The sequence below is a fragment of the Grammomys surdaster genome, unplaced genomic scaffold (assembly GCF_004785775.1).
Source record: "Grammomys surdaster isolate TR1022 unplaced genomic scaffold, NIH_TR_1.0 125925, whole genome shotgun sequence".
Classification (NCBI taxonomy): Eukaryota; Metazoa; Chordata; class Mammalia; order Rodentia; family Muridae; genus Grammomys; species Grammomys surdaster.
The window spans coordinates 3,722,066-3,733,336 of NW_021620749.1; the positions used below are offsets into that span (position 1 = coordinate 3,722,066).

At 46.0% G+C, this 11,271-nt stretch overlaps 1 protein-coding gene across 4 annotated transcripts in view; it reads left to right on the forward strand.

Moving 5' to 3' along the window:
- The window catches only part of Hlcs (holocarboxylase synthetase), a 168,187-nt gene that overhangs the window by 50,938 nt on the left and 105,978 nt on the right, over positions 1-11,271 (forward strand). For all 4 annotated transcript variants that reach the window (XM_028752495.1, XM_028752494.1, XM_028752496.1 and 1 more), the window contains one exon: positions 8,739-9,010. In XM_028752495.1, the coding sequence (XP_028608328.1) occupies positions 8,739-9,010 (272 nt within the window). The remainder of the gene's footprint in view (positions 1-8,738; positions 9,011-11,271) is intronic.

Below are 11,271 nucleotides of genomic sequence, written 5' to 3' on the forward strand. Positions count from 1 at the left end.
AGGAAGGAAGGAAGGAAGGAAGGAAGGAAGGAGGGGAGGAAGGAAGGAGGGGAGGAAGGAAGGAAGGAAGGAGGGGAGGAAGGAAGGAAGGGTGCTAATTTCCACTCAGTAGTTAAAAGCCCAGTCCATGTCCTTCGACTTTAGATCCTGTCATGGGGGAGGGTGGCAGTAATTCAGTTTGAGAGTGAACTTTTCAGGAGTGTTGTGAAGGAGTGACTAGCCCCTGTGTAGCAATGACTAGCCTTGAACTCACAGAGATCTACTTGCCTCTGCCTCCCAGTGCTGTGATCAAAATCGGGCACCATCGGTCCTGGCAAGTGAAGGTTTTGTGCATGGTCTTAGAGTAGGAGATAAGAGTTAAGTCAAAATTACTTTTCAAGAACTGTAGAAGAGCTGGGTATAGTGGTGCATGCCTTTCATTCAGCACTTGGGAGTCAGGGGCAGGCAGGTGGATCTCTGTGAGTTCAAGACCAGATGGTCTACATGTGAACTCTAGGACAGCCAGGGCTACATATTAAGACCCTGTCTTAAAACAAAACAAAACAAAACACTGTAGAGGGTAGTAGGGGCTTCATGAGAAGAGGGTGCTGGGCCTTGATTTCCCCATTAATGACTTGAACAACTCTTAGCACATGGTCGTCTGACTCTCTCTTACACATCTCTGCCATCCCATATCCAAGATCAGTAATCACACAGGGCCTGCCCCTCCCAATCCCTCAGTGAGAGGAGAGGGGTTAGTGGAGACAGTGTGATAACGGTGATTTTGGGGTCCTTGCCCTTTTCCCAGCTTTGCCTCAGCAGGGCTCCATTCCTTTGTGTCTTCAGGACACCCTGCTTTAGGCTGTTGTCAGAGAGTTGCTTTCCTGGGAACTCTTCACACTGGCATAACCAGCGAATGCTCTCAGACAGCACACTTCATGCTCGCCTACATGCCTGGATTAGGGCTTCCTTCAGGGCTGGGTCATCTCTTACAGGTGTCACTGTGACATTGCTATGTAGGTGCTCCGTACATTTTTATTGGGGCTTGGGTCATAGGTCAGTGAGATGTACTCAAACCTTAAACATTTTACTTTTCTTTTTTTTTTATTGAGTATATTTTAAAAAGATGGAGAAGAGTTGGTTTGTTTCACATACATTCCATGAGAGTAGACATACATTCGCTCCTGTTCCCTGAAGTATTTAAGAACCAGACACCCATAAAAAGGGCTTGCGTGCCTTGTCTTTGATGACTCATTTTCTGATTTGCCCACTTCTGGTTGCCTAGCAACTGCCAATGTTGTGACCGAAGCAGGACTAATCTAATTATTTATCATGAGCCAAATGTGTCTCTGAGATGAAAAGCTTTATAGATTGAGAACTGGAACTTCAGAACACAAATGCAGACGGTAATAACACTTCTAATCCAATGTTGATTTCTCAGATGAGCAGCGGGTGTGTGTGGAGGGGTAGCTCTAGAATGACTGTCAGCCTCAGGTCCCCGGTCCTCACTGCACTCAGTGTTTACCAGAGTGCCGCTGCTGCAGAGTGTGCACACTGGCGCAAGCGAGCCCCCACCGTGTCCTCTTGAACGCTAATGATCAGGTGCTTGCTTCTGTGCAGCTCAAGCTTGCTGCCATTTGATTTATTATTTTTTTAATCAATTTTATTTAGCTACAATTTGTACGCAAAAAATGTACCTGCTCTGGTGTACAGTTTGACAAAAGGATGTTGTGCAGCCCATTTCCCAATTCCAATCTCTGTGGCTCCTCCTAAGCTCTCACTGCATGCCCAGCCTCACACCACTACCCCCCCCCCCCCCCGATTGTGAGCCTGGTCTTTCTGAAATGTTGCCTAAGTGGGATCCTGCTGTACGTATTTATCTTACTATGTGTGTGCATGCAGAGGTCAGTGGTGAGGCCCCCCCACCCCGCCCTCCACACACCTTCCCTCTTTTCTCTTTTTGAGGCAGAGTCTCTTATTCCCCTGGAAGTTGCCAAATAGTGAGGATAGGTAGCCATTGAGCCCTAGGAATGTACCTGTGTTTCCCGCCTCAGGGATGGACTTGGGACTCCGGTGTCTACTGAGTGCGCACCACCACACCTAACTTCCTTAGGGTGGGCTCTGGGAATCCTCATTCTTGCAAGGCGAACACTTTACCAATTCCCTAGACTGTCATATTTTTTGATCGGTGCTGTTTTTGAGAGTCATTACATGTTTATACGTGTAATGTATATGAGTAGGTCATCATTTTTATTGCCGAGTCATGCTCTGGCGAGCATTTTTATTGCTGAGTCATGCTCTGCTGTTCATTTTTTTATTGCTTGGTCATGCTCTAGTGTTTTGATAGCCCATCGTTCATTTATTTATCTGTCTCCTACTCTTGGACATTTGGGTCTGTTCCTTCTGACTATTGACTAAAGTGTCATAGACACTCAAATGAAGGTCTTTGTGTGAATCTGTCGTTTCACTCTCTTGGATCAGTATTTTAAGAACTGAATTTTGACTGTATGATACATGTTCCTTTATATGAAACTGCTAGGGCTGGGCATTGTATCTCATGCTTTTAGTCTCAGTACTTGGGAAGCAGAGGCAAGTAGATTGCTACACCCTCAAGACTCAGTAATCCGGTCTCTACAGAGAATTCTGGGCCAGCCAGAGCAAGACTTTGCAACTGGCTAAATTGTTTTCCAAAATCACTGTGTCCTTTTATTTTCTCAGAATTCTGTTTCCTTTACATTTTGCTAGCACACGGCGGTGTCAGGATTTAAACTTTGGTCATTTCAGTGGATGCGTAGTGAATCTCACATCTCACTGTGGCTTTTCATTTGCATTTGACATTTCTGGGCAGCAAATGGTGCTAAGGGTTTTCCTCATAGGCTTATTGGTTGTCTCTTCTTCTCTTTTGGGTAGTGTTCGTCCAGAAATTTTGCCCATGTTTTAAGTTGTTTTCTTGTAGATTTTAAGACTTTAAAAATATTTTAGATAAAAGTTCTGTGTCTGATGACACACCGAGAAGAGTTTCCCTGGTTTGTTTGCCTCCCTTTTTTTCTTTAATATTCTCCTCTTCCCTCCTTTTCTTCCCTTCCGTGCTGAGGAGCAAGCCCAGGGCTGTGCATAGTCTCTGGTTACCAGCCCTTCATGTTAATTCTCTTCTTTTTGAATTGCTGCCTTTGAAGTCTAATGTAACACATTTTCCCCTTTTAAAGTTCATTTATATTTTGTCCCCTCTGAGAAATTATGTATCTTAAGACATTAAGATGCCTTAAGAACGTCATTGCCCTATTTTATTGATTTAATAGTATTTTTAGTACCGTTGCAAAATAGTCAGTCAAATGTATGGCCCTGCTTTTCCGGACTCTGTCCTGCTTTTGCATCCATGTGTCTGTGCAGTGCCAATGAGTTCCCACTACTGTGGTTTTATAGTAAGCCGTGGAAAAGGTAATAAAGTCTTCTAACTTCTTTCTTCCTGCGATCCCTTTAAACATTTTAAGTATTCTTCATTTTAAGTATTCTCCATTTCAGTATAAATTTTTAATTCATATATATATGTGTGTATACACACACACACACACACACATATATAGGTGCTTGAGAATTTGATTGGAATTACATTGAATCTGTAGATCAAGAACCCGCAGGGTGAAAGGAGAGAACCCATCCCATACACAGTGTCTCCAACCTCCTTGTCTTTTTTTTTTTTTTTTTTTTTTTTTTTTGATTTTTCGAGACAGAGTTTCTCTGTGTAGCCCTGGCTGTCCTGGAACTCACTCTGTAGACCAGGCTGGCCTCGAACTCAGAAATCCGCCTGCCTCTGCCTCCCAAGTGCTGAGATTAAAGGTGTGCACCACCACTGCCCGGCCAACCTCCATGTCTTACTCAGGGTATCTATTGTTGCAGTGAAACATCATGACTAAAAAGCAACTTGGAAAAGAAAGAGTTTATTCTTCTTACACTTCCACATCATAGTTCATCACTGGAGGAGGTAGGGACAGGTACTCAAGCAGGGCAAGAACCTGGAGGCAGGAGCTGATGTAGAGGCCATGGAGGGGTGCTGCTTACTGGCTTGCTCCTCCTGACTTGCTCAGCCAGCTTTCTTATAGAACCCAGTACCACCAACCCAAAGTACCACCATGGGCTGGGCCCTCCCCATCTATCACTAATGAAGAAAATGACCGACAGCTGGATCTCTTGGAGGCATTTTCTCAATTGAGGCTCCTTCTCTGATGACTCTAGCCTGTGTCAAGTTGATACCTAAACCAGCCAGTATACCCAATAAGTGCATGTACACACTCACACACACAAACAAAAGATGACATTGCCTCATTGCCCTTAGAGGAGTTTGCCTGTAGCCAGGTAGATGTGCACATGTGTGTGCATGTGTGTCTGTTCCATGTACAGTTTCCTTGGTTGGGAACTTAGTGTGAATTCCCACCATGAATGATTGTTAGGTATTTGCCAGAATTGATCCGGGATGCCCTGACACAAGAGAGCAGTATGCACGTGTGGCCTTTATGGAATTCTTGTTCTAACAGGACAGGGGAACATTGAATATTAGGCCTACAAGTTATGATTATGATGAGTGCCGTAAGGTCACTAAAGACCTATGAGAGTCTAACCTAGGTTTCGAGGGACCGTGCACAAGGACGTCCCCATAAAGAAGAGATTATGAACCTGCATTGCTCTCTCCCCTGGGCTCCTGCTCACAGATCCTCTCCTGCTCATTTCACTGTGAATGAAATTCTGAATTCATCCACTCAACTCTGATGTTATTCCAGCAGCCCCTCAACAGAGCACAGCCATGCTGACCCTCAGCTCCTCCCATATCAGGTCTCTGGATGTCTGCTGGTAACAACTGTCCTTCAGTGTCTAGACCAGAAATCTTGTGCTCACATTTGATCTCCCCACTTAAAATTTTATATGTTTATTATTATTCTGTGTGTACATGATGATGATTATGTGTATGTGTGCGTGTCTGTGTATACATGATTATATTGTGTATGTGTGTGTATGTTTGCATATCTGTGTATCTCTCTGTGTGTGTGTGTGTATGTACATGCATTTGTGTGTGTACAGCATGTATGTACAGGTCAGAGGACAACTTTGTGATGTTAGTCTCTTTTTCTACCTTTGTGCGGGTTCCAGGAATTAAATTCCAGTTGTCAGACTTGTCGGGAACCTTTCTCCACCAAGCTATCTCACTGAGCCTGGCTTCCCCATTTTGATAACATTCTAAGTATGACCCATTAGCAAATCCTGTAGCCTGCGCCGGGAGCATGTTCTTACCATGTGTGCTTTCATGCAGCCTCAGCCTGTGACCTCACTCCCCCTCCATTTGCTCCTTCCCCTTCTGTCAGCCCAGCCCAGAAGTCAGGGCAGGGATCCTGTTTTGACAGAGCTGCTTCATCCCTACGGGCTTCCTGTTGCTTCCCAGGTGGGCTCCACTGCCTCTCTTCTGTTTCACCTCCTTAGCCTCTGTTCTTCCAGATCCTTTTCCCGTTCTTGCTGTCTCCATATTTGTCTTCTTGGAGCATCTGCTCTGCTCTTCTGGAATCCCTTCTCCGTACTAAATACAAATGATGTCAGTGCAGTCAAGCATAGCGTAATGACGCAGATGTCTTCTGGGGAATGTGTTGATTTCCTCGATGTGTGAGCATTGTAGAACTCTGACACAGAGTAGACAGCTGAGCCTTCCTCCCTTCCCACCTCCCTCCCTCCCTCCCTCCCTCTCTCCCTCCCTCTCTCCCCCCCCCCCCTCTCCCCCCCCCTCTCCCCCCCCCACCCCCCAGGTCTTTCCTGATGCTGCCTGTTCAGTAAGACCCCCTGTCTTTGGCCGTTGACTCCCAGTGACTAGCTAGCCTCCAACATACTCCTTCTCGTGTTTATTTATTCCTTCCCTTAACTCTCTTCTCTGTCTAGCACCCTGCCTGGTGGGCTTGTGGCTCACACATGAGAAGCCCTCTGAGACAGGGAGGCCCCCTTTACTTTCTGCTGCTCCCTCAGAGGCCACAAAATGACCTGCCCAGGATAGTTGTTGAATGAATGTTTGTTGAATGGATATTTGTTGAGTGGATAAATTTGTAGGTGGCTAATGTATCCTAACTGAATTTGTTATTTTAGTTCACTACTTAAAAACAAACAAACAAACAAACAAACAATGCCCAATCTTAAACGTGGAGGAGATCGGGGAGAAACGTGTAACCAACATTTCTGGTACCTGTCACCTCTGTGTAATAGCATCCTGTGGCCTTACTAGCTTTCACTACGTTGGAGATAAATCACAGATACTGTGACATATGCACATTCATAAATGTTAAGGACATTTTCCTACAGTGCCACAGTGTCTTCCCCTACCTATTCAAATAATTTGTTACTGCAAGTACACATACTTCCTGTGTTCCAATTATCTGATGACTTCATGTCTTTTCCAGCTACTTTATTCCAATTGAAATCCAATAAAGAATCACTAATTGCACTTCAGTAGCTCTTTTGTTTGTTTTATGAGACACAGCCTTGCTATGTGGCCCAGGTTGCCTCAAACTGATAGGTGCTGTGTCCCAGCTGCCTGTGGCATGGTTGCAGTAGGCTCTGTGTCCCAGCCTCCTGTGTCATGGTTGCTATAGGTACTATGTCCCAGCCTCCTGTGTCCCAGTCTCCTGTGTCATGGTTGCAGTAGGCACTGTGTCCCAGCCTCCTGTGGCCTTGGGTACAGTAGGTGCTATGTCCCAGCTGCCTGTGTCCTGGGTGCAGTAGGTGCTGTGTCTCAGCCTCCTGTGTCCCAGCCTCCTGTGTCCTGGTTGCTGTAGGTCCTGTGTCCCAGCCTCCTGTCTCCTGGGTGCAGTAGGCACTGTGTCCCAGCCTGTTGTGTCCTGGTTGCTGTAGGTGTTGTGTCCCAGCCTCCTTTGTCCTGGGTGCAGACATGCACATCACTCCTGGTCTCACCCACTCTCATCCACTGAGCCCTCTGAACAGTCTACACAGTGCCCACCTCTGTCCACTCTGTATCACCCTCACTCCATTTTGTTCAGGACTCCCGCCTGCTCTGTAGGTCTGTAATGTGTCTCACTGTCTGGATTTCTTCCGGTATTATTATTAGTTGTTCTTGTCTGCTTGATGTTTCCTACAACCTGGAAGTGAGTTCTAAAGGATGGTGGGCAGTGATTAGTTGAATGCCCTTTCTTTGGCGTGTGGGGAGCTTTGGGGCACACTTGTAATATTAATGGAGAAGAGGACACTCTTTTGTTTTATTTTGAAAGTTCTGACATTTGCATGGTTCCAAACCCTGGCTCTTGGGGCCGGAGAGATGACCCTGTGGTTAAGAGGATTTGCAGGTCTTGCAGAGGACCTTGTTTTGGTTCCCAGCACCCACACTGTGGTTCACAACTGTCTGTAATTCCAGTTCCAGAAGATCTGATGTTCTCTTCTGGCCTCTGTGGGCACTGTAAACATGTGCTGCACAGACAGACAGACACCTAAACACATACAGTAAAAATGATAACATCTTTTAAAACACCTGGATCTGTTTTGTGCAGGCCTTTTTGGAAGGAATCTACACAGTTCTTGATGACCATCCCAAAGTAAGGTCTCTGACCTCTGCGATGTGCATGGCAGCCTCATCCTAGCCACAAGACCGCCCTTAGATCTGGGCTGGAGACTCTGGGCTAAGCACTGTCTTTTCTGCTGTCACAGTTAGGATGAAGGAACACAGCGTAGGGTGCCACACTGTTTCCCTTTGCTGGTGACAGTGCCCAGCTGCTTTTACAAGCAGCCAGCGTATCTTCTAGAGACCAAGGTCAGACACTTGTGTGAGGGCGCTTTGCCTTCCGAGACTTCTGCTTGGGGTTTGTTTTCAGGTTGGCTAATAAATTACAATGTGAGGCAAAAGTATAAAGATGTAAGGGTGATATTTTTTCTTTACCTTTTTCCGTTTCTTTTCCCTCCCTCCCTCCCTCCCTCCCTCCCTCCCTCCCTCCCTCCCTCCCTCTCTTTCTTTTTTCTTTGCTGTTGCTTTGTAGACTGCACAGAGTAGTAGATAAATAGGAACTCTAGAGCTGGAGAGGACTTCTGATGTGTGCTGGGATAGAATTGAGTTAGAAAGTAAATGACGGACAGGCTCACCTTGTTTCCTTGGATCTTGGTGTATAATTCTTAAACTGTAAACATAGTTAGTATCTTACTCTGTTAGAGCTGGGCAGTTTATAGGGAAATTAATTCCTCACAGTTTGGAGGCTGAGAATGTAAATGTGTATGTGAGTGCATGCATTGTGCATGCGTGTGTACATGTGTGTGTGTGTGTGTGTGCGTGCGTGTCACTGAGTGAAGGCCTTTTTGCTGATGACAGAGGACTCTGCAGAGTCCACAGGGAGTGCTGTGAATGTCAAATGGCAACGGGCTTCTAAAGGTGGCTACCTTAGCTTTTATTACAGACCTGACCTACTTTTGAGATAACTAACTCACTCGGTGACCCGGTAATCCATTAATGGATTAATCCATTTGAGAGGCCACAGGCCCTTGACTCAGTCATATTTCAGAAGTCTCATCCCAAAATACCATTAATGCCTGAATTTGGGAATGAAGTTTCTAATGTATGAATTCTGGGAGACAGAATTGAAACCACAGTACTCAGTTTATTATACTGTGTGACTTTAGATGTACAAATTCTGTTCATGTGTCTCTTTTAGGAAGTTACCCAGACAGCATTTTCAGGAAACACTACTGTCAGTACCTCAAGTCATGAGTCTTTCCCCCTTCTTATGACATAGGAAATCCAGGATCCATTTATGCAGTGGCTTGGGAGGCACTCGGATCCTGAAGGAATCATAAAATCCAGCAAGCTCTCCCTTAAGTTTGTTTCCTCCTACACATCTGAAGTGGAGATCACCCCGTCTTCCATCCCCGTGGTCACCGACCCGGAAGCCTTCTCCTCAGAGCACTTTAACCTAGAGACCTATCGACAGAACCTGCAGACCACGCGCCTCGGGAAAGTAATTCTGTTTGCAGAAGTGACATCCACGACCATGAGTCTCCTGGATGGGTGAGTTCCAGCCAGGCCTAGCCAAGGTGTCCACTGATGCCTGCTTTCTGTACCCAGAGGTCTGCCCATCATGTGAGTGGGGTAGACCGAAGTCCTGCCCTCCTCAGCACCCCCATTCCCGCCCCCTTCTGCCTGACCCATAAAAAGAGGAATTAAAAGAAGCGCTTGGATTGGAGCTTGGAGCTTGTGTTTTACACACGGCTTTTGTGGCTGATACTACTCCTTTAATCAGCCATTTCCCTTGAAGGAAATCATGAAAAAATAGCTCAACAGGTAGCTGTGGCCGGGCGACCATTTTCTTTGTGTCGTAATCAGTGTGAAACATTTAATCTAGGACATTCAGCAGGGTGCTAAGAATCGGTCAGAGTGACCACAACCAGGTTAAATGGTTAACATTGAGACTTTGTGCTTTGGAAACGGTCCTGGTCCAGTCCTAGCCAGCCGGTTTCCAAGCTCTCTTTCATCCCATTTGGTTGTTTGATATTCATTCCTACACTAAGCTTTCATTTCTATTTCTATTCTGTGGCCTCTGTTTGAAGTTAAAACATGGAAAACAGTTGAGAGGGATTTCTCTAAATGCCACAGATTATCTGTACTAATGAATACGAATTTAGTTTAAGGTGTTGGGTAGAATTGAGAGACCAAGAAGAGGGTCTTCTCTGGACATGGACTCAAAGCTGAAAACTAACAACTCCAGAAATGACTGAATCCAGTTTCCAGGGTTTACCCATAGGGGTCATTAGATAGACATATAATTTATTGTATGAAAATGTCGCCTTTGTTCTAATAATACCTGGGATAGAGTTAATTCTTGTACACAACAAGGAAGTAGGTAGTGTGCTCCTGACTTTCACAGTGGGGAAAGGTACAGTCACAGCGTACAGAGTATGTAGGGGAATCGGCAGAGCATGGGTAGGGCAGGGGACACTGAGGAGCAAGCTATAAGGTGAGCCGTGCTAATTAGTTAATTAAGTTAATAGGTTTTGGTTAGTCGGATAATTTGTGTTGCTGTAGGTATTAATTAGTTTTTTTCAGTTTTATTTTCCCCCAAGTGAAAAGTATTTCTGTTTTCCTCAGTTAGTGAGTAATCTGTCTCTCTCTTCTAGTCCAGTCTGTGCCAAGCACAGGCAGTGAAATGACTTTATTGTTGATCCCTCTGCAGGGCAGGTACCGGATGGGCAGCTGACCTTTCCACTGTCTATGTGGGTTTCTTCCTGGCACTCCCAGATACAGTTGTTCACAGCAGCCTATCGAAATACAAGTCCCTAGTGCCTGTAGCTGTCAGGAAGAGGCATCTGACCAGGTCTCCTTAGTGCCACGTCTTAGTTTTGGTTTTACTGCTGTGAACAGACACCATGACTAAGACAACTCTTATAAGGACAACATTTAATTGGGGGCTGGCTTACAGGTTTAGAGGTTCAGTCCATTATCATCAAGGCAGGAACATGCAGTGTCCAGGCAGGCATGGTGCAGGAGGAGCTGAGAGTTCTATATCTTCATCTGAAGGCTACTAGGAGAAGACTGGCTCCCAAGTGGTTAGGAAGAGGGTCTCATTGCCCCCCACCCCAGTGGCACACCTCCTCTGACAAGGCCACACCCACTCCATCAAGACCACACCTCCTAATGGTGCCACTCCCTGGGTCAAGCATATTCAAACCACCACATTCCAGAAGGATGCAGAATGATGCTCAAAGGAACCAAATGACAGAGGAGGAAAGCCTCAGATTCTTGTGTTCCAAGCATGCAGCCAGTTGGTGTGGTGTTACATTTCTCTACCCACTGCTTCCCTGTTGCTATGATAAAACACTCTGACTGAGGCAGCCTATAGAAGGAAGGTTTAGTTGGGCTTTCGGTTCCAGAGGGATAGAAGTTCATGCTGTCACAATAGGGAAGCCAGGCAGCAGGCAGACATGGTGACTGGAGCAGCTGAGAGCTCACATCTCAAATGGAAAGCAGGAAGCAGAGTGTAAACTGGGGGTGGCAAGTGATCCCCAAAGTGAAACCTAAAAGGCCCACCACCAGGGTCATACTTCTTCCGGTAATACCACACCTCCTAGGCCTTTCCAAATAGAGCCACCATCTGGGGACCAAGAGTTCAAAGGCTAGAGCCTGTGGGAGATATCTTATTCATACCACCACAGATCCATACCGTGCACCTCACGTAGACACAGCTCCATACCGTGCACCTCACGTAGACACAGCTCCATACCGTGCACCTCACGTAGACACAGCTCCATACTGTGTACCTCACGTAGACACAG